Source organism: Pelophylax lessonae, assembly GCF_965119305.1.
Source record: "Pelophylax lessonae genome assembly, chromosome: 2".
NCBI classification, from domain to species: domain Eukaryota; kingdom Metazoa; phylum Chordata; class Amphibia; order Anura; family Ranidae; genus Pelophylax; species Pelophylax lessonae.
In genome coordinates, this window is record NC_138769.1 from 393642019 (window position 1) to 393668309 (window position 26291).

Consider the following 26291-nt stretch of genomic DNA (forward strand, 5'->3'; position numbering starts at 1 on the left):
GCTGTTGAGAATGGGGAGTCTCCCCACTGTGCTCCATGAGAGGGTTCTCATTGGGCAGTGAAGGAAACCCAGCCAATGGTGCACTCAGGCCTGTATCTACCCCAGAAAGGCAGATTCTGCCGCACAGCATTCTGGGAGTGGGTACAAGTTTGAGGGGAACGCATGACGCAGCATCTTTTATGGTAAGCAGAGTCCCAGGAGGGAGATTATGGCTGTCTCTCCTCCTGTCAGCAGGATCGGGTGTCCCAGGCGGCTTGCCTGAGGTGATAGAAGGCTAAGCTGAGCTGAAGAGAGAATCCGGTGTGGAGGATCAGCGGTGAGAGAGGGGTCCAGTTTCAGGAAAGCATTCCCAGTTCATGAGAGCTGCAAACTGCCCCCTGGGGGTCTGCCTAGAGAGAGAGGGGACCACTCCAGTGAAGGTCGTGGGGATCCAGGAGCTAGCTAGCCGGTGCAGGAGTAAAAGTAAAGGGGGGGCCAGTGTTGACCCTGAAGAGAAGCAGAGAGGGTGCCAGTGTGTGGACCTTGAAGTGCAGAGAGGGTGCCTATTGAGAGGACCCTAAAGTGCAGAGAGGGTGCCTAGTGAGAGGACCCTGAAGTGTAGAGGGGATGCCTAGTGAGAGGACCCTGAAGGTAGAGGGGGTGCCTAGTGAGAGGACCCTGAAGTGCAAAGGGGGCACCAGTGGTTGGGCCCTGAAGTGTTAAAGTGTACAGAATGCAGTGTGCAGTGTACAGTGTTGAGAGTTGCAGCAGCACAAGCAGTACAGGAGCTACCTCAGTCAGGAAAGACTTTTGGGCTGATCAGAGTGTCAGAAGTCAAGTTCAAGTACAGCTCAGCAAGTCAGTGTTTTTCAAGCGCCAGCAAGCGTTGGTCGGCACCCAGCCGGCGTCATGACAGCGCTGAAAGGCATTTTTTTCATAAAGTGTCCCATTTGTACCTAGTTGAGCCAGAGGAGTATCCCACTCATTTCCTTCTCCCATCCCCTAATCAAATAAACAAAACAAACCAAAGATGCAGGAATGGTCATTGTCTCCAATCTCACACTTGGGTATTCGGCTTAAATGGGCTGAAGGTGTCACTGGTAACCATGGCATACCCACATCAGACCCAATGCCTGGAAAATCTGCTACATTTGGGGGCTCGTCAGTGATTTTGCCATTGGTTACTGGGCCGTTTGCCCCTGGCAGCGGCAGAAGAAAAAGTCTGCAAATCCCATTTTTGTGCCAAGAACTGTTGTTCAAGTACCAAGCCAAGTGTGAGGCTGGATATGCGGGAGGCAGGGAGAGTGGGAGGAAGTTAGAAGTGCACATGGAAGGTTGCTTATGGCAATTCAAGTGTTCAAGCAAAGTCTTCAAAATAATGAGAACCTTCCACATATGATATGTGTTCTGCTGTCAAATATTGGAGAGCAGAGGGAAAAAGAGTGAAAGTGCATGAATGCTGCAACTGCTTAACAGGAAGAGGTCCCGGTGGGGACGGAGAAGATGGCGTCAGGGGTCCCGGTGGGGACGGAGAAGAGGACGCCAGTGGTCCCGGTGGGGACGGTGAAGATGGGGGCCGGGGGCATAGGAAGAGAGGTGCCAGGGGTCGGGTGTGCACGCATGCTATATGGACTGATGTCGACCATGCGACCGACAGCGGGACATTTATTCTATATAGTGGGTGCACGGATACTGTGAGGATCATAGTCGGCCATGCCGGGAGAGGCAGTGGGACTAACCTCGAAGACAGGAGGGAAGATGTAAATTGCACATGTATGGCTAGGAAGAGAACTATCGACCGTGCGACCGACAGCGGGAAATTACTCTTGCCAAGCAAGGAGGGACAGCTGGCTTCAGTGGAGGAAGGTGCAGTTGTGGCCCTGGTGCAATTGAGGAGAGCGGATGCATGTCTGGCAAGTGACATGGTCCGCTTAGTTTCAACTTCCCTGTGGGCTAGAGTAAGAGAGCAAGGCAGGGGAAGAGTTACATTACCACGCGGGAAAGCGCGCTTCATGCAGACCTGCCTAGCAGGAGGAGTCATCGCCCAACATGGAAAAAGGGTAGAGACAGCGGGAACATCCAGCCAATCAGCCTTTAGGTGTGGCTGTGAGAGAGACATGCGTAGGAGAGAGAAACATGGCGTTTATTGGAGAGCAAAAGAGTGTGACCGCTGTTGCTGCCGCTATCAGCGAAGACTCTGCTAGGCAGACACCGGAGCAGATCCACCAGCCCAATCCATCCCTAGTATGGGACACAGGCATCCGGATGGTGCCTGAAGGCGGGCTCGCGCTGTGCACGGGGGGGAGGCCAAGAGTACCTAGGAGCGGTATGTCCTCAATTTGCTGCTGTTACGTTGAAAGTGCAGGTGTGGGTCCAGTGTGGGCAGTGTGGCTATCTGCTGCTCTGGGCAGAGAGGAGCGAGGGCCGGCCCAAGAATTTGTATGTCACTTGGGAGTCAGGCCTCACTCAGGAGGTGACCAGGACAGAATCCAAGTTCCTCCATAGAGGCGGAAGGGACATGTTCCGTTTGTTGATGCAACTGAAGGCCATGCCAGCAGCCAGTGGGCCTTCAGTGTTTTTGAGGGGGACTCGGTCACAGAGCTGGAGGGTGGCCGGAAGGTGCATCAACCACAACAGTAGTGGCAGGATCCGCTCCCATTTCAATTCAACAGCTTGCAAAGCCTGCAACTGTCCAAGTTTCACCCACCAGCACTCGTGGTGAGGAAGAAGCAGGCCTTGTGCCCATAGGATCCCCATCCTTCCAGTACAAATATGGACTGGGGGTCAGAAGCTGGGAGAAGCTCCCCAGGTCCTGAAGTTTCAGTAACCATTGACAAGGAGGCCAAGGAAGCTATGGAGAGCGGGGACTTAGCTCAAAAGTTTAGATTCTGTGATACCTATGTTGAGAGGATCCCAGATCTCACCCCTCTGGGAAACATTGCTAGAGCTAGAGACCAAAATGCTGCTCATGAGAACATGATATAGAGAGTGACCACCACATTTTCTCCACCTGGGAGAGGTAACAGGAAGACTCTTCCCTGGCTATCCTGGATGCAAAGGTGGATACAGAGAAATGTGGCACTGGAATACGGGTACGATTACCCTTATGCTCCCAGAGAAGTGATATTGCTTATCAAAAAATACAGAGATTTCTGGTGTGATGAGGTCATATGTGACTTCTTGTTCATTCCCAAACTATATAGAGATTCACCGGAAGAGAAGTTATAGGAAAGGTTTAATGCTATAAAAGCTCAGTGGAACTTTGGGCGCACCATTTACCTGGACAGGGTGGAGGTCCGCTGGCCAGATGGATCAGGTCAGGCCTGGTCCATCCGAGTAAAGGATGAGCAAGGAACTTATGTCCGGGTTCCCCATCCTGACTACTATATTTAAAGGGAACAAGTTGCTCATTTCAAAAAAGAAAAAAAATTTCAAACTGTGCATATCTGGCCGGCTGGCCATCACAACTGACCAAGGAACTTTAAGAGAAAAATGTAATGCTGAAGTTTCCATTGAGAATGTTTAAGATTAATTGCAGACCCCTTGGGCCATCGGGCCAGGGTCTTTGGAAGAATGTTGCTATGTCAGATCCCTTGGGCCATCGGGCCAGGATCTATGTGGATTACGAATACTGTGTGGGAATCTTTCCACAGTTTAAGTAAAGAGAAGACACAGATTGCTACAGATTCAAGTGTGTATCCAGAACTTTGGTGGGGGGTGCCCTGAAGGACCCCTGTTGTTACTTCCCTGACTCAGCAGGACTGCAGGTCATTCAGGCTCCAGTGACTTGCCCTGTTTCCTACAAGAAGTACTTTGAGACCCAGCCAGGGGGTGCTGTGTCTCACTTCAGAAAGGACTCTGCCTAGCTAGCCAGTGTAGGACACAGACTTCTTATCTGCAAGAAGTGGACCCAGCGAGTCAAGAAACTGGTCAGCAGAGGTAGTTAGGGAAGGGAGTGAAAAGGTCGCCCTAATAGGAGGGTCTTTTCATTCAACTGTCTAGACAGTTAGTCTTGTATTTTCTAAAATGTATGCAGTTGATTAACTTTTACTTCCATTTCGCTACAGGTGGGATCAACTTAGAGACAGTCAGTTAGGGAATGTATATTGTGTTTGCCTTGAAATCCCCACCAAGCGAGTTTGTTTGGTGGGGGGGGGTGCATCATTTTCTTGCACCTAAATTGTTTGTATATTTGTACAGCAGAGTAACGTATAGCTATTTTTTTCACCGTAATTTATTTGTACATTTGTTCTTTCCCTTTTCCCCCTTATCCAGGTATTTGGGATACTCCTGAGTTTTTGGCCACAGTTTTTGATAGGAGGCCGCTGACTCAGAGTCACGGGGACATGACTCAGTTTGGTGTGGGGTGGATGTAGCACCCTACAAAGTAGGTGCTAGGTATAGTGGGCCCTGGCTGCCTAACATCAGCGCCATGATTTTCAGCTGGGCTGTCATGTCTCCCAGGTGTAGCTGTTGAGACTGGGGAGTCCTCCCACTGTGCTCCATGAGAGGGTTCTCATTGGGCAGTAAAGGAAACCCAGCCAATGGTGTACTCAGGCCTGTATCTACCCCAGAAAGGCAGATTCTGCCGCACAACATTGTGGGAGTGGGTATAAGTTTGAGGGGAACGCATGACGCAGCGTCTTTGGCGGGAAGCAGAGTCCCAGGAGGGAGAGTACGGCTGTCTCTCCTCCTGTCAGCAGGATCGGGTGTCCCAGGCGGCTTGCCTGAGGTGACAGAGGGCTGAGCTGAGCTACAGAGAGGATCCGGTGTGGAGGACTAGCAGAGAGAGAGGGGTCCAGTTTCAGGAAAGCATTCCCAGCTCGTGAGTTCTGCAAACTGCCCCCTGGGGGTCTGCCTAGAGAGAGAGGGGACCACTCTGGTGAAGGTCATGGGGATCCAGGAGCTAGCTAGCCAGTCAGGAGTAAAAGTAAATGGGTTGCCAGTGTTGACCCTGAAGAGAAGCAGAGAGGTTGCCAGTGTGTGGACCCTGAAGTGCAGAGAGGGTGCCTAGTGAGAAGACCCTGAAGTGCTGAGAGGGTGCCTAGTGAGAGGACCCTGAAGTGCATAGAGGGTGCCTAGTGAGAGGACCCTGAAGTGTAGAGGGGGTGCCTAGTGAGAGGACCCTGAAGTGTAGAGGGGGTGCCTAGTGAGAGGACCCTGAAGGTAGAGGGGGTGCCTATTGAGAGGACCCTGAAGTGCAAAGGGGCACCTGCGGTTGGACCCTGAAGTGTTAAAGTGTACAGCGTGCAGTGTGCAGTGTACAGTGTTGAAAGTTGCAGCAGCAGAAGCAATTACAGGAGCTACCTCAGTCAGGAAGGACTGGAGGGAGCTTTATGCAGGACTTTTGAGCTAACCAGAGCGTCAGGAGTCAAGTCTAAGCACAGTCCAGGACTTTTGGGCTGATCAGAGTGTTAGAAGTCAAGTTCAAGTACAGCTCAGCAAGTCAGTGTTTTTCAAGCGCCAGCAAGCGTTGGTCGGCACCCAGCCGGCGTCATGACAGTGCTGAAAGGCATTTTTTTCACAAAGTGTCCCATTTGTACCTAGTTGAGCCAGAGGAGTATCCCACTCATTCCCTGCTCCCATCCCCTATATCAAATAAACAAAACAAACCAAAGATTCCTGAATGGTCATTGTCTCCAATCTCACACTTGGGTATTCAGCTTAAATGGGCTGAAGGTGTCACCAGTAACCATGGCAGACCCACATCAGGCCCAATGCCTGGAAAATCTGCTACATACAGTATGCTTATTGGGATTTTTTTAACTAAAATATGTAGAAGAAAACATATTGGCCAAAATTTATGAAGAAATTAGATTTTTTGAATTTTTTTATTGGATATGTTTTATAGCAGAAAGTAAAAAATATTGGGGTCAATTCACCAATAGTTAAATAACGGCAAATAAAATGCAGTAAAATAGCTCTTGTGTTAAATCAGTTTTGAAAGTGCAATTCACTAAGAATTTTGCATTCAATAACGAATGCTGTGTTTGTTCGATTGAGCAGTAATAACTGCATTTTTTTCATGCGGTAATTTACCGCACTGAGCTGGTTGCTAATGAGTGGGCCAGGAATCCGGCCACTACATCCTTTACAATCGACGGCTCATGTAAAAAAACATGGCAGCAATAAAAAATTGTGAAAAAAAAGCGTGCCCCCCCCCCCATGCATACCAGGCCCTTTTCCGAGCATGCAGCCTGGCAGGTCAGGAAGGAGGGGGACGAGTGAGCATCCCCCCTGAACCATATCAGGCCCTCAACATTGGGGGTTGCCCACCCACCCCAAAGCACCTTGACCCATGTTAATGGGGACCCCATACTCATTCGCATAGGGGGGCTCGGAGGGCTGGGATCTGCGGGGCCCCCTTGTTGAAGGGGGTTTCCAGATTCCAATAAGCCTCCTGCCTGCAGACACCCACAACCACAGCCCAGGGTTGTGGGGGTCTACAGGCAAGAGGCTTATCGGAATCTGGAAACCCCCTTTAACAAGGAGGCCCCCAGATTCCAGCGCCCTCTATGTGAATGAGTATGGGGTACATTGTACCCCTACTCATTCACCAAAAAAGTGTCAAAAAGAAAAAAAAACCTTCACAATTTTTTGACAATTCCTTTATTAAAAACAAAAAAACAATGTCCCCCGATGTAGATCCATCGTCAACTGCCAGACCCAAGAAAATAAAAATGTCCACCTTCAACGAAGGCCAACTGCAGAAGGCCTGCTCTGCTGTTTGACAGTTCTTAAATAGGTAAGAGGCAGGGCCACATGGTGACGTCACCTGGTGGCACGGCCTCCTTGTGATATCACCAACCCAGAATGCACTGGTTGGTGCCCCCAGGTGATGTTGTTGGCTGGCCCCGCCCCTTAGCTATTTAAAAAATGTCACATGGCGGAGCAGGCAGACTGCGGGAGTGTTCATCACGAGTGGAGCTTTTTTTTTATTTTTCTGGGTCTGGTGATGGCAGCAGGTGTCGTGATTGATGAAAGATCTACATCGGGGGAGGTGTTTTTTAATAAAGGAATTGTCAAAAACACTTCTACTGTCTTTAATTACTTTTACACTTTTGGGTGAATGGGTAGGGGTACCCCATATTCATTGACATGGGGGGTGGGATCTGGGGGCCTCTTTGTTAAAGGGGGCTTCCAGATTCTGATAAGTCCCTCACCCGCAGACCCCGACAACCACAGCCCAGGTTTTTGGGGAAGAGGCCTTTGTTCCCATCAACATGAGGACAAGGTGCTGTGGGGTGGGAGCCCCCCTTTGCCCAAAAGCACCCCCCCATGTTGAGGGCATGTGGCCTGGTATGGTTCAGGAGGGGCTGGGCACTCACTCATCCCCCCAATTTCCTTGACTCCCAGGCTGCATGCTCGGATAGGGGGCTAGTATGGTTTTTGGGGGGACCCCACGCAGTTTTGTTTTGATTTTGGCGTGGAGATCCCCTTAAAATCCACACTAGACCCAAAAGACCTGGCGTGCATTGAACAGGTGAGCCCCCACACTCTTTTTTTTTTCCCAATTTTTAATGTTTTTTTACATTTAGCTGTCAGCGGGAAACCCACTGACAGCTGATGAGTCATCCATTGTTAAGGATTCGGTGGCTGGCTTCCCAGCCCGCTCCTTAAAATCAGCTTTTGGGGGGACCCCCCACCCTGTTTCTTACAAATACCGCATGTGATACCGTCAGCAAAACCATGGTAATAAATATTGCATGTTTTTTTATTCTCTGTTCCGTTTGTGAATTGAACTTAAAAACTTACCGCTTGGTTTTTAGACTCGATTCACACCTATGCATGTTGCTTTTGAGCGTTTCTGTAGTGCTTTTTGCTGTGCTTTCCACGGTTTTTACTGCAATTTTGCAGTGATTTTGTCGTGATTTTATTGCAATTTTTTGCAATTTTACCTCGATTCACGATTTTTATGCTTTTTTTGTGGGAAAATTTTTTGTTGGGCAGATTTAAAAACACAAAATGCAAATGACGGCAAATCGCAGCAAATACGTGGTAAAAATGCACTGTATGCTTTTCTGCAGCTTCTCCACTTAAGTCTATTGAACCACAAAAAGCAAAAAAGCACCATTTTGCATTTAAAAAAAGTCCCTGACCCTTTCCAAAAACGCAAAGGCACAAAAATGCATTGATGTGAATGTGTTCCATAGGTACCCAAGTTGAAAACATGTCCTACGTTTCGACAAAAAGCATGAAAAAAACACATTGGTGTGAATGGAGCCTTAGATGATATTTACATTTTGTGGTAAATGCCCCATAATCATTTTTTTTTTTTTGTGAATTGGACTTTATTTACCGCATGCAATAATTTATGCAATTGAGTCACGTGACAGTAAACGATAGTCAATTGACCCCGTTGTTTTTTTTTTCTTCAAAATTGTTGGTCTTTTTTTGGTTTATAGCGCAAAAGAATAAAAAAATCAAAACCCAGTGGTGATCAAATACGACCAAAAGAAAGCTCTATTTGTGGGGGGAAAAATTACATACAGTTAATTTAGGTATAGGGTTGCATGACCACGCAATTGTCAGTTAAAGTAATGCAGTGCCATATTGCAAAAAATGGCCTGGTCATGAAGGAAGGGGGGTGGGGGGGGAGTAAATCTTCTAGAAGTAAAGTGGTAAAAGCATTGCTGTGTTTTCTGAAAAGTTAAAAATCATATCCGCTTTTTTGATGTGTTAGTACAGATACACACAGATATGCTATCATAGTATACATGGAGAGATGGTGGAAGAAGTAGAGATTCTAGGGATATATTAGTAACATTCCATACACACAAAGGTTTGCATAAAATCACGTTTCAAAGGGACGTAGACTATGAAGTTGCCTCCAATCTTATTACTTAATTAACCTAAAGACCTTCTTTAACAGAAGAAGGATAAATTGTAAAAAAAAGAAAGTGAATACTTACAGAGGAAGCAAGTGTAACAGAATCCAATTCAATTTTTCCTAAATGGCCACAAAACATGGAACTCACAATTATTAAAAGAAGTCCCATCATCCGAGATAAGAACTGAAAGAAATGACATTTACATTATGCCTGTGTAAGAATTTTACTATCTAACACTTTTATCATTTTACTTTATCACGTGAATATTGTACAATTGTAATTGATTAAAATTTTGTTCATACTGCTACTATATACCAAGATTTACTGTATTACTGTTCATTACTCTTATTTTCACTCATTTGTACTTTATATAATGTACAATGATGTATATTGTTTTCTTTTTTCAATAAAACTTTAGAGAAAATTTGCTAAAGAAAAGTGTGAGAGTTTAGCTAAATCTTCAGAAGAGTAGAAGCACAGGTGGCCATATCTCTCCTATATGTTGCCCTTGTATGAAATGTGTGCCTAAGTCAGCCACGTCACATTGGGTATATAAGACACACTTCAACCAATATGGACAAACACCAGTCTGGTACTAACAACTTAAATACTTAAATATATTGCAATAAGGGTGGACGTGTTAGTATGCCTGTATAAATTATTTAAACTGTGCTTTGCACAATCAATTAATTACTGTTATAGTCAAGTTGGTAATGACAGATATGAAATTCTATTGGACCATTGAGACCACACTATAACACAGTGAGTTGGAGTCTATCCATTGAAATTTTCTAATAGGTTTATTAGAGGTCTTGAAAACTGGTGCAACTGGTAGTGCCAGATGTAAACCATGCATTGGGCAGGGATACCCAGTAACAGTTCAAGCAGGTTTCTCCTCCACTTTTATTCAGCAAGGCAGCAAACAAACAGTTCAGTTTGTGTGTCTGTGAAGGAGGGAGGGGGGGGGGGGGGGCTTTGCACAGCAAGTATATAGCACAAATCATTTATTTGTCTGAGCTACTAACCAAAGTAAATTTCTAAATAACAGGGTGAACCCTAACGGTTGGGGGAATGGGAGCAGGAAGCATGCACAGTTAAGCTGGATACACACTATCCAACTTTTGTTGGTAGATTTCCTTCAGATTTACCTTTTTCTATGTAGTGCAAGGGCCTGCCAGATTGCATACAAATTGAAAGTGTTTAGGTTTGACCTCATATTATATGGTTTTGGTAAGTCTAAAGGAAAAAGTCTTCAGAAAATCTTATAGTGTGTATGGCCCATTAGTCAATTTTATTTAGGTTCATTTCTGGGTAGTGTATATATTTTTTTCTAATTTGACTCAATCAAGCCCTACCCACTATTAAGCATATATTAACCACTTCTGGACTAAGCCCATTTCTGAAACATGTGGTTTACAAGTTAAAATCTGTATTTTCTAGCTAGAAAATGACTTAGAACCACCCAAAATTATATATATATATATATATATATATATATATATATATATATATATAGTTTTTTTTATGAAAGATTCTGGAGAATTAAATGGCGGCCATTGGAATTTTTTTTGTCATGTGGTATTTGCACAGCGGTCTTTCAAACGCCATTTTTTGGGAAAAGATATATTTCACTGCATTTAATTAACCACTTAAGCCCCGGAAGATTTTACCCCCATTCCGACCAGGGGGTATTTTGCGATTCGGCACTGCGTGACTTTAACGGACAATTGCGCGGTCGTGCGACGCTGTACCTAAACGAATTTGGCGTCCTTTTTTTCCCACAAACAGAGCTTTCTTTTGGTGGTATTTGATCACCTGTGCGATTTTTTGATCACGCGCTATAAACAAAAAAAGAGCGTCAATTTTGCAAAAATAGCAATATTTTTCACATTTTTTTATATGAAATTCCCCAAAAAAAAAATTTAAAAATCAAAATTTTTTTACTTTTTCGGCCAATTTGTTTTATGCTACCTATGTTTGGTAAAAAAAATCGCAAAAAGCGTATTTTGATTGGTTTGCGCAAAAGTTATCGCGTTTACTAACAAAGGGAAAGATTTCTGTCATTTTTGTTGTTTTTTTTTTAACGTGTAATGGCGGCGATCTGCGATTTTTTTGCGGTACTGCGACATTGGGGCGGACAGATCGGACCCTTGACTGACATTTTTGACACTTTTGGGGTTACCAGTGACATTTCTACAGTAATCAGTGCTATATATATGCACTGTTACTGTAAAAATACACTGGTAGTGAAGGGGTTAACTTTATTTGGGAGGGAGGGGCTGTGTGTATCCCTAGGGGCGTGCTTTCTACTGTGATTGGCTGGGGCTTGAGCTGTATGGACACTGATCAACGGATCTACATACTAGATCCGAGTGATCAGTATCCTAACAGCAAGGAGAATGACAGGCAGCTTGTTTACACAGGCTGCCTGACATTCTCCCTCTCCCCCGCCGATCGCCGAGTGACCGGCGGACATCGGGTCCGCCGGTCACACAAGCGCGGGGGGGTCCGTGACCACGCGGGTGCGGGAGCGCGCCTCCGGGGGCGCGCGCTCGCTCCCTAGACCCTCACAAGCTAGTGACGTAGCCCTACGTCACTTTGCCTGTGAGGGGCTGACTGCCGACGTAGATCGGCGTTAGGCAGTCGGCAAGTGGTTAAAAAAAAGAAAAAGTAAAGTTAGCCAATTTTTTTGTATATTGTGAAAGATGTTACGGTTTAAAATTGCGCACGCCCGTGGAATGGAGACAAACCACAGTCAATAAAAATCTCCATAGGCAATGTTTTTTAAAATGTTTTAACAGTTACCAGTTTAGAGTTACAGTGTAGCTCTTTTTTTTAGAATTATTGCTCTCACTCTGGCGATCGTGGGGATACCTCACATGTGTGGTTTGAACAGCGCTTTCATTTGCGGGCGCGACTTCCGTATACGTTTTCTTTTGTGCGCAAGCTCACGGCGACGAGGGCGCTTTAAAAAAAAAAAAATGTCCTATTTATTTTATTTAATTTTAGCACAGTTTTTAAAAAAAAATAAAAAATCTGATCACTTTTATTGCTGTCACAAGCAATGCAAACATCCCTTGTGACAGTAATAGGCAGTGACAGGTACTCTTTATGGAGGGATCAGGGGTCTAAAAGACCCAAGACCCCTCCACTACACTTCAATGTATTCAACACGCCGAAATCTGCATTTTTTAATACTGTCACTTTTTTAAATTCAGCGCCTTTAGCCGCCGAGTAATCCGGACGTGATGTCATCACGCCGCTTCCGGGTTACTACATCAGAGACCTGATCAAAGCCAAATCAGGCTTTGATTGGCACTCCAACCAGCCAGCGGACATGCCGGCTGGTTGCTCGGGTCTCCCGGTGGGACAGGAGACCTGGGCAGAGCCGCAGAAGGCGACGAAACGGGGTCGTCCCCTCCCGCTCGCTGGGGTAACCGCCGAGCGGCTCCTGGGCCGCATCGGCCGTTACCACCTGAAAGCCGACCGCCGGCTCTAAAAAAATGGTACTGGGATGATGCCTCTAGCTGCAGGTATCGCCCCGATACAACCACTTCTCTTAGCCGATGTAGAGCTAAGTCAGTTTGTGGGAAGTGGTTAATCATGGCCACTTTTTGACAAAGTAGTGGTTCACTAACTAAGATCTATAGTCACAGTATACACTTTAACTTTATAACATCAGCATTGCACTAACAATAGTTATTTTGCCAATCCAATATAAGATCAATTGAAAATTCATCTTTCATGTTGTGCCTGCTGCCTATCAGCTGGCCACCTGTTCCCACAACTTATTGGATTCCCTGCATGCTTTGTAGCTTCTCCTCTGCTGTTTCCTTTTTAACTTCTAAAGGACTACATATCCAATGGTACCTTGCTGTGTGCAAGTTGTGATTCCTCTACTCCTGAAACTCCTCTCAGCTACTCTGTATTTCAGTAGATAGGCTCTGTGAAATGTGTGACACAGCAGTGTCTACTCAACTAATGAATATGTGTCACAGAATTCAAGGAAGTAAATGTGTGTGAATCTTCATAAAGTAACAGTGGCGGCCGGTGTGTTGGAGGTGCAGGGGCGATGCCCCCCCATCCATGCGTCCGGCCCCCTAATCTGCATGCAGGGGCGCCGAATGCGTAGAGCTTAATGGGGATTTTTTTTTTTTTATTACCTGATTAGAGCCAGAGGCTCTAATAGCGCGATGCAAAGGGTGGGCTCGGGGCGCAGAGCAGTGCGTCCCGAGCCCACCCATTGTGTGAAAATAGCGAATGAAAATTCGCTATTGCCACACCGATCCTCCTCCTGGCCAATCAGGAAGCGCGTCTGATACGCGCTTCCTGATTGGCTGCAAGGCAAACCTCATGCCATTGGCCGAGGAGGAGGCGGGAGCGGGAGGACTGCAGGAGACGCGCTGGGGGACAGAGTGAGTAGAAGCCACCGCCGCCGCCGGGACTGAAGAGAAGCCGCCGCCAGGTAAGTGCAGTGGCCTGGGGGGGGGGGAGCCCACACTGCATTGAAGGGGGGATGCACGCTGGTCTCTGCATTGATGGGGGCATGCTGTGGCGCTCTGCATTGATTGGGGGGCATGCTGTGGCGCTCTGCATTGATTGGGGGGCATGCTGTGGCACTCTGCATTGATTGGGAGCAATGCTGTGGCACTCTGCAATGATTGGGGGCAATGCTGTGGCACTCTGCATTGATTGGGGGCATGCTGTGGCGCTCTGCATTGATTGGGAGGCAATGTTGTGGCACTCTGCATTGATTGGGGGCAATGCTGTGGCACTCTACAATGATTGAGGGCATGCTGTGGCGCTCTGCATTGATTGGGGGCATGCTGTGGCACTCTGCGTTGATTGGGGGCAATGCTGTGCCACTCTGCAATGACTGGGGGCAATGCTGTGGCGCTCTGCATTGATTGGGGCAATGCTGTGGCACTCTGCAATGATTGGGGCAATGCTGTGGCACTCTGCAATGATTGGGGGCAATGCTGGGGCGCTCTGCATTGATTGGGGGCATGCTGTGGCACTCTGCAATGATTGGGGGGCATGCTGTGGCACTCTGCATTGATTGGGGGCAATGCTGTGGCACTCTGCAATGACTGGGGGCATGCTGTGGCACTCTGCATTGATTGGGGGCATGCTGTGGCACTCTGCAATGATTGGGGGGCATGCTGTGGCACTCTGCATTGATTGGGGCATGCTGTGGCACTCTGCATTGGTTGGGGGGGCACACTGTGGCGCTCTGCATTGATTGGGGGGCACGCTGTGGCACTCTGCATTGATTGGGGGCATGCTGTGGCACTCTGCATTGATTGGGGGGCACGCTGTGGCATTCTGCATTGATTGGGGGGCATGCTGTGGCATTCTGCATTGATTGGGGGGCATGCTGTGGCACTCTGCATTGATTGGGGGCGCAGGCGTTTTTTTGGGCATTTTTTGTGGGTCTTTGGAAGCAGGAAAAACATCTGAACTTCTGTATAGGGGTATATATATACACACACACTTATATGTATTTATACACATATATAGGTGTGAAAGGAGCGGAGCCATATGCCTGTTAATCATTTCATTAGCGCAAGCATAGTGTTCTGCTACTTTCACACCTATATATGTGTATGTGTATATATACATACATGTGTGTGTATATATACCCCTATACAGAAGTTCAGATTTTTTGTCTGCCTCCAAAGACCCCCAAAAAATGCCCAAAAAAACACCTGCAAAAAAACCGCCCAGGTGTGTTAATGCAGGCGTTTTTTTGGGGCATTTTTTTGGGGTCTTTGGAGGCAGGCAAAAGATCTGAACTTGTGTATAGGGGTATATATACACACACACATGTATGTATATATACACCTACACATATATAGGTGTGAAAATAGCAGAACACTATGCTTGCACTAATGAAATAATTAACAGGCATATGGCTCTGCTCCTATCACACCTATATGTGTGTATGTGTATAATACATATAAGTGTGTGTGTATATATACCCCTTTACAGAAGTTCAGATGTTTTGCCTGCCTCCAAAGACCCCCAAAAAATGCCCAAAAAAACGCCTGCAATAACACACCTGGGCGTTTTTTTTTTGGCGCATGCGTTTTTTTTGGGCATTTTTTTTGGGGTCTTTGGAGGCAGGCAAAATAACTGAACTTCTGTATAGGGGTATATATACACACACACTTATATGTATTATACACATACACACATATAGGTGTGATAGGAGCGGAGCCATATGCCTGTTAATTATTTCATTAGGTCAAGCATAGTGTTCTGCTATTTTCACACCTATGTAGGTGTATATATACATACATGTGTGTGTATATATACCCCTATACAGAAGTTCAGATGTTTTGCCTGCCTCCAAAGACCCCAAAAAAATGCCCAAAAAAAAACGCCTGCAATAAAACACCTGTGCGTTTTTTTTTTTGGCGCAGGCGTTTTTTTGGGCATTTTTTTGGTGTCTTTGGAGGCAGGCAAAACATCTGAACTTCTGTATAGGGGTATATACACACACACACTTATATGTATTATACACATACACACATATAGGTGTGATAGGAGCGGAGCCATATGCCTGTTAATTATTTCATTAGCGCAAGCATAGTGTTCTGCTATTTTCACTCCTATATATGTGTAGGTGTATATATACATACATACATACATGTGTGTGTATATATACCCCTATACAGAAGTTCAGATGTCATGCCTGACTCCAAACATGTCCTCAAAAAAGCCCTATAAACACCTGCAGCAAAAAGAGAAACGATCTTTTCTCTATAGCGGTCACCCTGAAATGGAAGGGTTTGGTCACCCTGCCATAGCAGTCAGAGTCAGTTCACCCTACACTACACTACGGTCACCCTGGAACTTAACACTTTCCCTACAGAAACTAGATTTTTGAAGCTAACTAAAGTGGAAAATAGCACCCAAACTACACTAGATATCCCTTTCCTCACACTAATTGCTAAATGACACTTTTGAAGCAGAAGTAACAGAACTGCTTCCACTCTCTTCCACGTCCCTGTATTACAATGCTAGGAATTTGGCAGGGCTATCTTATATACTGGGGGGCGTATTCACTAATGATTGGCCTCTGGACCCCCTAGTCACTCCAATCACATTCCTAGCATTCTCTTGCCCCCTCAATTGGCTTTTACTAATGGTTCTGGCCAAATCATGGGCTTTTAAAGCCCATTTCCTGTCCCATTGCATTTTGGTCGGTTCTGGTTGCCGAATTCCGAACTTTTTCAGCAAAAAGTTCGGAATTCGGCCAAATTTTGAACACCCAATGTTTGGGTCGAACCGATGGTCGACCCGAACCGTTCGATCATCCCTACTCTCAACACTGTACACTGCACGCTGTACACTTTAGCACTTCAGGGCCCAACCGCTGGCACCCCCTTTACACATTAGGGTCCTCTCACTAGGCCCCTCCTCTACACTTCATGGTCCTCTCACTAGGCACCCTCTTCACTTCAGGGTCCAAACACTGGCACCCTCTCTGCTTCTCTTCAGGGTCAATACTGGCACCCCCTTTACTTTTACTCCTGCACCAGCTAGCTAGCTCCTGGATCCCCACGACCTTCACCGGAGTGGTCCCCTCTCTTTCTAGGCAGACTCCCAGGGGGCAGTTTGCAGTACTCACAAACTGGGAATTCTTTCCTGAAATTGGACCCCTCTCAACTCCGCTGGGCATCGGTACAGCGGATCCTCTCTGCAGCTCAGCTCAGCCCTCTGTCACCTCAGGCAAGCCACCTGGGACACGTGCTCCTGCTGACAGGAGGAGAGACAGCCATACTCTCCCTCCTGGGACTCTGCTTCCCGCCAAAGATGCTGCGTCATGCGTTCCCCTCAAAACTAAAACCCACTCCCAGAATGTTGTGTTGCAGAATCTGCCTTTCTGGGGTAGATACAGGCCTGGGTGCACCATTGGCTGGGTTTCCTCCACTGCCCAATGAGAACCCTCTCATGTAGCACAGTGGGGAGACTCCCCAGTCTCAACAGCTACACCTGAGAGACATGTTTTAAGGGGGGATGGGTGCGCTGATAGTGTGTTGAAGCTGCTCCCGGTATTCAGTGCTTTTGAATATAGATAAATGTATATGTGGTGTGGGGTGCGCTAAACAACAAATAAATAATGAATATATAACATATATCTATGTGTGAACCAAATCAACAAAAGTAAATATATATAACATATATCAATAGTGAAGCCAATTAATAATGCAAATCAATTGGTGCATAAACATAAAAGTTCATAAGTGTCCATAAATATTTTGCAGGTGAGTAGAATTGTATTCTATCCGAATAATACGTGTATCCACCACCGAGTGAAATTCATCCTTACCAAACGGAAATAAATAAGGTGCAACTATATTTTCTTGTGCTGAAAAAATATCCAATCTCCTTGTGAACAAACACCACGTGTATATCACCAAGAATTAGCCTCTTACCGGATGGTAATAGGTATGCACTTGTTCAGTGAAACCACCGCCTTGCTTCCTCTTTAAAATCCTGAAGTGGGATGTAGAACCGCTCTACCTTTCTTTCTCCACTAGATGGCAACGAGTACCAGCAAGAAACACAGCCTCATCCTTCTTTACAAGCTCACAAAACCACCGTGTATTAAAGGAAAAAAGAGGGCTAATAGTGTATTACCCTTGAGATTTATTCAAAAAACAGTTGATAATGCACTTACAATTAGATGTCTTGTATTCAGCATAAACATAGGCATACGAATTCCTGCAAAGGCTTGCGGTCGGCTGCAGCACAGACCGCAAGTTGTGTGTGACGTGTGCGCCTCCTAATCTGACCGGTTTCTTCCCATAGGACTTCTACTGAGACAGGAGTACTGGCGCATCGTCACTTCCGCTTTATTTATACAGGTGGAAGCAGATTGTCTAACTTCCGGTGTCTGCAGAGCAGGTAGTATAAAACATCGATCCATAGCACATCCTAGTGACACAGGAAGTAAACACTTCACTTCCTGTCTGCACAGGAAGCAAACACTTTACTTCCTGTCTGCAGAGCAAGTGTCTGCAGAGCAGGTATGCTCTAGAACTTCTGGCTGATAGCAATTTAAGGCAAATTACTTAAATATGGGTAACTTTCCTTGTGTTAAAAGGAATGTATAAAAACATACTTTATTGTTTGTTAAAAACAAATGTATAAAAACATCGATCTATGGCACATCCTGGTGACACCGGAAGTAAACACTTTCCTTCCTGTCCTACAACACACTGCTTTAGGAGCGTAGTGGGAAAGGGGTGACACCGGAAATATGTGTATAATAAAATGTATTGAACTATATTAAACCATATGCTCCAATACAAATTTAAAATAAATGTTAAAAGATAACTAAAATATAAAACCTGCCAAAATATATGTGGGGATCAACAGTTATTAATGTGTGCGTTTATGTCCCACTCTATGTTGAGTCCCCGGGGTCTGGAGCAGCCGAGCTCATATATCCAGAAGGTTTCCCTCCTGGATATAGACCTCCTCAGATTGCTCCCCCTCCAGTGTGGTGTATATTTCTCAATAACGATGATTTTTAACCTCTTGGGATTTTTTCTGTGACATTGGGCGAAGTGTTGGGATACACTATGCCCAGGAAAAGCTTTGTGTATGTTGGTCAGATGTTCTCCAATACGTATGGCGGCAGTACGTATGGTTCTTCCAACATACTGGTAATTGCACTCACACTGTAAAAGGTATACAACCCCTTTCGTATGGCAGGAAATAAAATTTCTAATGGGGTACTCTTTACCTGTCACAGTTGAATGAAATTTATTAGTCCTGATAGTTTGAGCTTCTTTACACACTCTGCAACTCCTGCAGGGAAAGAAGCCCTTCATATCAGGAAAAAATTTTGGGATGGTAGGAGGATCAATGGGATTGGGGGCTACCAGATCTCGTAAGTTCTGTGCCTTCCTGTAAATGATAGGTGGAACTTCTGGTAGCATGGGTCCTAAAATTTTATCTTTCTGTAGGACTCCCCAGTGTTTCCGGAATACATGATTTAGCCACTTGTAGTTTTGTGAGAATCTCGTAATGAAAGCAAATTCAAACTTGGAACTGGTTTTTCCTGGGTTCTGAACTTTCTTAGGTTGTATCAAACTTCTTTGCTCAACTAACTCCAGGGTCTGAATTTCTTTCTCTAGCACTTCTGGTTTGTAGCCTTTTTCCAGAAATTTTTCTTTCAGGACCATAGCTTGTTTCCGGAATACTTGGCTGTCGGTACAATTCCTTCTGACTCTTCTGAATTGTGATTTGGGTACAGATCTGAGCCAGGCTGGATGGTGACAGCTGTCCAGGGCTATAAAGCCGTTCCTATCAGTCGGCTTATAATAGGTATGGGTGGAAAAACTGGAACCTACCCTGGATATGACTAGGTCCAAGAAGTTCACTGAGTTCTTGCTAAATTCATAAGAAAACCTGATCCCCCAATTATTACAATTCAGATCTCTCATGAACCTTCTCAGTGAATCTTCTTCTCCCTGCCATATTAACAGCGTGTCATCTATGTACCTTCTCCACATAACCAGTTGCCTGGGTCTGTTGGAATAAATGTTTCTATCTTCCCACAGTGCCATAAATAAATTGGCTAAGCTGGGGGCAAACTTGGCCCCCATAGCTACGCCCATTTTCTGTAGGTAGAACTTTTCGCCATAATAGAAATAGTTGTGCTCCATGCCGAAAATGAGTAGATCCAGGATGAACTTCTTCTGGTCCATCGGTATTTCATAATCAGTGTCCAAGAAAGTGCATACCGCTTCATATCCTATCTGGTGGGGTATCACGGTATATAAAGACGTCACGTCTGCCGTGACCAGCAGTACGTCTCCCTCCACCTCTAATTGTGTCACTTCCTGGATACATTGAGCCGTATCTTTAAGATATGAAGGGGTTTCTTGGACCAGGGGTTGCAGAAAGTGGTCCACATACCTTCCAATCCTGGAGGTAACGGAATCGATTCCGCTCACTATGGGCCTCCCAGGTGGTCTAGTGAGGCTTTTATGTACTTTGGGAAGATAATATATGGTCGGAATCCTGGGAGCCAAAGGTACCAAGAATTCCTTCTCTTTTTTGTTTATAATACCTTCCTCGTAACCTTTAGTCACTATTTTCTCCAACTGTTTCTTATATTTGAAGGTGGGGTCTTTTTTCAAAACTTCATAGGTGCCATTATCAGATAACAACCTCTCCATTTCTTCAGTGTATTGTTCCTTATTGAGAAGAACGATACCCCCACCTTTATCCGCCGGTCTTATCACGAGGTTTTTATTCTCGCAAAGGGATTTCACACCTTTTTTCAGATCTCTCTGCGGTTGTGATTTAAATTCCTTCTCTTCCAATTCCTTTAAAACTAGGTCCTTAAAAATGGTCACATGGTGACTCTGTACTCCTTGGGGGTTAAATAAGGAAGCATTCCTAAGACCTGTTGGAATGGAAGTGGTGGATGTATAAGAAACATGGTTTCTTTCATAAGCATTGGACAAAAAGTGCCGCTTGACATTCAATTTTCTCACATACTTGTGGATGTCAATAAAGGTTTCGAATTTATTCAATTGTTTTTTTGGAGCGTACTTGAGCCCTTTATTGAGGGTATGCTTTTCGGAGTTCGTCAATGTGATCCCACTGAGATTAAAAATTCCATTGGTTTCTACATTGAGCTTCCGATTGGATCCCCCTCTACAGCCCCTTTTAAGTAATTTGCCTTAAATTGCTATCAGCCAGAAGTTCTAGAGCATACCTGCTCTGCAGACACTTGCTCTGCAGACAGGAAGTAAAGTGTTTGCTTCCTGTGCAGACAGGAAGTGAAGTGTTTACTTCCTGTGTCACTAGGATGTGCTATGGATCGATGTTTTATACTACCTGCTCTGCAGACACCGGAAGTTAGACAATCTGCTTCCACCTGTATAAATAAAGCGGAAGTGACGATGCGCCAGTACTCCTGTCTCAGTAGAAGTCCTATGGGAAGAAACCGGTCAGATTAGGAGGCGCACACGTCACACACAACTTGCGGTCTGTGCTGCAGCCGACCGCAAGCCTTTGCAGGAATTCGTATGCCTATGTTTATGCTGAATACAAGACATCTAATTGTAAGTGCATTATCAACTGTTTTTTGAATAAATCTCAAGGGTAATACACTATTAGCCCTCTTTTTTCCTTTAATACACGGTGGTTTTGTGAGCTTGTAAAGAAGGATGAGGCTGTGTTTCTTGCTGGTACTCGTTGCCATCTAGTGGAGAAAGAAAGGTAGAGCGGTTCTACATCCCACTTCAGGATTTTAAAGAGGAAGCAAGGCGGTGGTTTCACTGAACAAGTGCATACCTATTACCATCTGGTAAGAGGCTAATTCTTGGTGATTTACACGTGGTGTTTGTTCACAAGGAGATTGGATATTTTTTCAGCACAAGAAAATATAGTTGCACCTTATTTATTTCCGTTTGGTAAGGATGAATTTCACTCGGTGGTGGATACACGTATTATTCGGATAGAATACAATTCTACTCACCTGCAAAATATTTATGGACACTTATGAACTTTTATGTTTATGCACCAATTGATTTGCATTATTAATTGGCTTCACTATTGATATATGTTATATATATTTACTTTTGTTGATTTGGTTCACACATAGATATATGTTATATATTCATTATTTATTTGTTGTTTAGCGCACCCCACACCACATATACATTTATCTATATTCAAAAGCACTGAATACCGGGAGCAGCTTCAACACACTATCAGCGCACCCATCCCCCCTTAAAACATTCTTTAATATCTTATTGAGTTGCAGCAGATAGTATAAGATGGATATCTTTGAGTATCATAGCAAGCGCAAACTTGCAATAGAAGAGGTTTTTGATAAAAAACCATCGGAAGTTTCCGATCTAAGAGGTGTATTTATGAGGTTAAAAAATGTGATGGTGGCGGAATTACATGCCTCATGGGATATTGCCTTTTTAGAAAAATACGTGGAAGAAAAAATGGTCCCAAGGAGTCTGAGATGGAATGTCTATCCAGACCAAGGAGACCCGGACCTATTAGAGTGGTCACAATTTTTCAACGGGGCCGGCATGAGCCTCCTAAATTTTTTAATAGACAAGAAGAGAAAAAAAGTACTGAAATTAAATAAGGAGATTTTGGAAATAAAAGAAAAATTATTGCCCTCCATGCAGGAGGAGGCGTATAAAATTTACAATCACGAGTTGAGAGAAATTATGGTGATGGAGGAAGAAGAACAAAAGATCAAGAAGAGGAAAAAGTTCTTTAGAGATCTTGAGGACTATAAAACCTCTAGAGTATTTAAATGGCAAAATGCTCTAGAAGGAGGAGAGATCCTTAATGGTGAACTGGCCCCTATGGAGGAAGGAGCCAGTGAAGCAGAAGCTATAGCCTCTACTTCTAGAGAACCTAGTAGGCCAGTTAAAAGAAGTGAGAATTCTCAAGAAAAGCCGAAAGAGAATATAAAGCTCAAGCCTTTGAAAGAAAATGTATCTAATAACCAGAAAAAAAGTAAAAATAAAGGGAAAGGTGATAATGAAAAAGGACGTCCTAAAGTACAAGATTATAGGAGGGAATACGAATATCGTCATCCCTCATCTGATAGGACGCGGAGACGTTCAAGATCAAGGGATCAAAGAAATCGTCATCCTTCATTTGAAAGGACTTGGAGACATTCCAGATCGAGATCTCCAAGAAGAGTGCAAGTAGATTACATGGGAAACTACTTGGACACTCCACATACACCTAGACCTTATCCTACTGGTTCTCATAACAGGTATGAGCCTCTTAGACATGAGAGATACGAGGAGAGAAACGATCGGAGAGAAACACCTCCACAGAAGACTCCAATCAGTGCCAAAAAGAAGAATTTTTTAGGCCAGGGTCCCAAAAAAGGGAACCGAAAAAAGTGAAAAGGGGCTGTAGAGGGGGATCCAATCGGAAGCTCAATGTAGAAACCAATGGAATTTTTAATCTCAGTGGGATCACATTGACGAACTCCGAAAAGCATACCCTCAATAAAGGGCTCAAGTACGCTCCAAAAAAACAATTGAATAAATTCGAAACCTTTATTGACATCCACAAGTATGTGAGAAAATTGAATGTCAAGCGGCACTTTTTGTCCAATGCTTATGAAAGAAACCATGTTTCTTATACATCCACCACTTCCATTCCAACAGGTCTTAGGAATGCTTCCTTATTTAACCCCCAAGGAGTACAGAGTCACCATGTGACCATTTTTAAGGACCTAGTTTTAAAGGAATTGGAAGAGAAGGAATTTAAATCACAACCGCAGAGAGATCTGAAAAAAGGTGTGAAATCCCTTTGCGAGAATAAAAACCTTGTGATAAGACCGGCGGATAAAGGTGGGGGTATCGTTCTTCTCAATAAGGAACAATACACTGAAGAAATGGAGAGGTTGTTATCTGATAATGGCACCTATGAAGTTTTGAAAAAAGACCCCACCTTCAAATATAAGAAACAGTTGGAGAAAATAGTGACTAAAGGTTACGAGGAAGGTATTATAAACAAAAAAGAGAAGGAATTCTTGGTACCTTTGGCTCCCAGGATTCCGACCATATATTATCTTCCCAAAGTACATAAAAGCCTCACTAGACCACCTGGGAGGCCCATAGTGAGCGGAATCGATTCCGTTACCTCCAGGATTGGAAGGTATGTGGACCACTTTCTGCAACCCCTGGTCCAAGAAACCCCTTCATATCTTAAAGATACGGCTCAATGTATCCAGGAAGTGACACAATTAGAGGTGGAGGGAGACGTACTGCTGGTCACGGCAGACGTGACGTCTTTATATACCGTGATACCCCACCAGATAGGATATGAAGCGGTATGCACTTTCTTGGACACTGATTATGAAATACCGATGGACCAGAAGAAGTTCATCCTGGATCTACTCATTTTCAGCATGGAGCACAACTATTTCTATTATGGCGAAAAGTTCTACCTACAGAAAATGGGCGTAGCTATGGGGGCCAAGTTTGCCCCCAGCTTAGCCAATTTATTTATGGCACTGTGGGAAGATAGAAACATTTATTCCAACAGACCCAGGCAACTGGTTATGTGGAGAAGGTACATAGATGACACGCTGTTAATATGGCAGGGAGAAGAAGATTCACTGAGAAGGTTCATGAGAGATCTGAATTGTAATAATTGGGGGATCAGGTTTTCTTATGAATTTAGCAAGACCTCAGTGAACTTCTTGGACCTAGTCATATCCAGGGTAGGTTCCAGTTTTTCCACCCATACCTATTATAAGCCGACTGATAGGAACGGCTTTATAGCCCTGGACAGCTGTCACCATCCAGCCTGGCTCAGATCTGTACCCAAATCACAATTCAGAAGAGTCAGAAGGAATTGTACCGACAGCCAAGTATTCCGGAAACAAGCTATGGTCCTGAAAGAAAAATTTCTGGAAAAAGGCTACAAACCAGAAGTGCTAGAGAAAGAAATTCAGACCCTGGAGTTAGTTGAGCAAAGAAGTTTGATACAACCTAAGAAAGTTCAGAACCCAGGAAAAACCAGTTCCAAGTTTGAATTTGCTTTCATTACGAGATTCTCACAAAACTACAAGTGGCTAAATCATGTATTCCGGAAACACTGGGGAGTCCTACAGAAAGATAAAATTTTAGGACCCATGCTACCAGAAGTTCCACCTATCATTTACAGGAAGGCACAGAACTTACGAGCTCTGGTAGCCCCCAATCCCATTGATCCTCCTACCATCCCAAAATTTTTTCCTGATATGAAGGGCTTCTTTCCCTGCAGGAGTTGCAGAGTGTGTAAAGAAGCTCAAACTATCAGGACTAAAAAATTTCATTCAACTGTGACAGGTAAAGAGTACCCCATTAGAAATTTTATTTCCTGCCATACGAAAGGGGTTGTATACCTTTTACAGTGTGAGTGCAATTACCAGTATGTTGGAAGAACCATACGTACTGCCGCCATACGTATTGGAGAACATCTGACCAACATACACAAAGCTTTTCCTGGGCATAGTGTATCCCAACACTTCGCCCAATGTCACAGAAAAAATCCCAAGAGGTTAAAAATCATCGTTATTGAGAAATATACACCACACTGGAGGGGGAGCAATCTGAGGAGGTCTATATCCAGGAGGGAAACCTTCTGGATATATGAGCTCGGCTGCTCCAGACCCCGGGGACTCAACATAGAGTGGGACATAAACGCACACATTAATAACTGTTGATCCCCACATATATTTTGGCAGGTTTTATATTTTAGTTATCTTTTAACATTTATTTTAAATTTGTATTGGAGCATATGGTTTAATATAGTTCAATACATTTTATTATACACATATTTCCGGTGTCACCCCTTTCCCACTACGCTCCTAAAGCAGTGTGTTGTAGGACAGGAAGGAAAGTGTTTACTTCCGGTGTCACCAGGATGTGCCATAGATCAATGTTTTTATACATTTGTTTTTAACAAATAATAAAGTATGTTTTTATACATTCCTTTTAACACAAGGAAAGTTACCCATATTTAAGTAATTTGCCTTAAATTGCTATCAGCCAGAAGTTCTAGAGCATACCTGCTCTGCAGACACTTGCTCTGCAGACAGGAAGTAAAGTGTTTGCTTCCTGTGCAGACAGGAAGTGAAGTGTTTACTTCCTGTGTCACTAGGATGTGCTATGGATCGATGTTTTATACTACCTGCTCTGCAGACACCGGAAGTTAGACAATCTGCTTCCACCTGTATAAATAAAGCGGAAGTGACGATGCGCCAGTACTCCTGTCTCAGTAGAAGTCCTATGGGAAGAAACCGGTCAGATTAGGAGGCGCACACGTCACACACAACTTGCGGTCTGTGCTGCAGCCGACCGCAAGCCTTTGCAGGAATTCGTATGCCTATGTTTATGCTGAATACAAGACATCTAATTGTAAGTGCATTATCAACTGTTTTTTGAATAAATCTCAAGGGTAATACACTATTAGCCCTCTTTTTTCCTTTAATACACGGTGGTTTTGTGAGCTTGTAAAGAAGGATGAGGCTGTGTTTCTTGCTGGTACTCGTTGCCATCTAGTGGAGAAAGAAAGGTAGAGCGGTTCTACATCCCACTTCAGGATTTTAAAGAGGAAGCAAGGCGGTGGTTTCACTGAACAAGTGCATACCTATTACCATCTGGTAAGAGGCTAATTCTTGGTGATTTACACGTGGTGTTTGTTCACAAGGAGATTGGATATTTTTTCAGCACAAGAAAATATAGTTGCACCTTATTTATTTCCGTTTGGTAAGGATGAATTTCACTCGGTGGTGGATACACGTATTATTCGGATAGAATACAATTCTACTCACCTGCAAAATATTTATGGACACTTATGAACTTTTATGTTTATGCACCAATTGATTTGCATTATTAATTGGCTTCACTATTGATATATGTTATATATATTTACTTTTGTTGATTTGGTTCACACATAGATATATGTTAT

The 26291-nt window shown here is 44.4% G+C and overlaps 1 protein-coding gene across 1 annotated transcript in view; it reads right to left on the reverse strand.

The window, feature by feature from the left end:
- Window positions 1-26291, reverse strand: part of LOC309546396 (multidrug and toxin extrusion protein 2-like) — a gene marked incomplete at both ends in the record, with an annotated part of 154418 nt that overhangs the window by 79202 nt on the left and 48925 nt on the right. The window contains one exon of the mRNA XM_082246055.1: window positions 8892-8993. Coding sequence (XP_082102181.1) covers window positions 8892-8993 — 102 coding nt within the window. The remainder of the gene's footprint in view (window positions 1-8891; window positions 8994-26291) is intronic.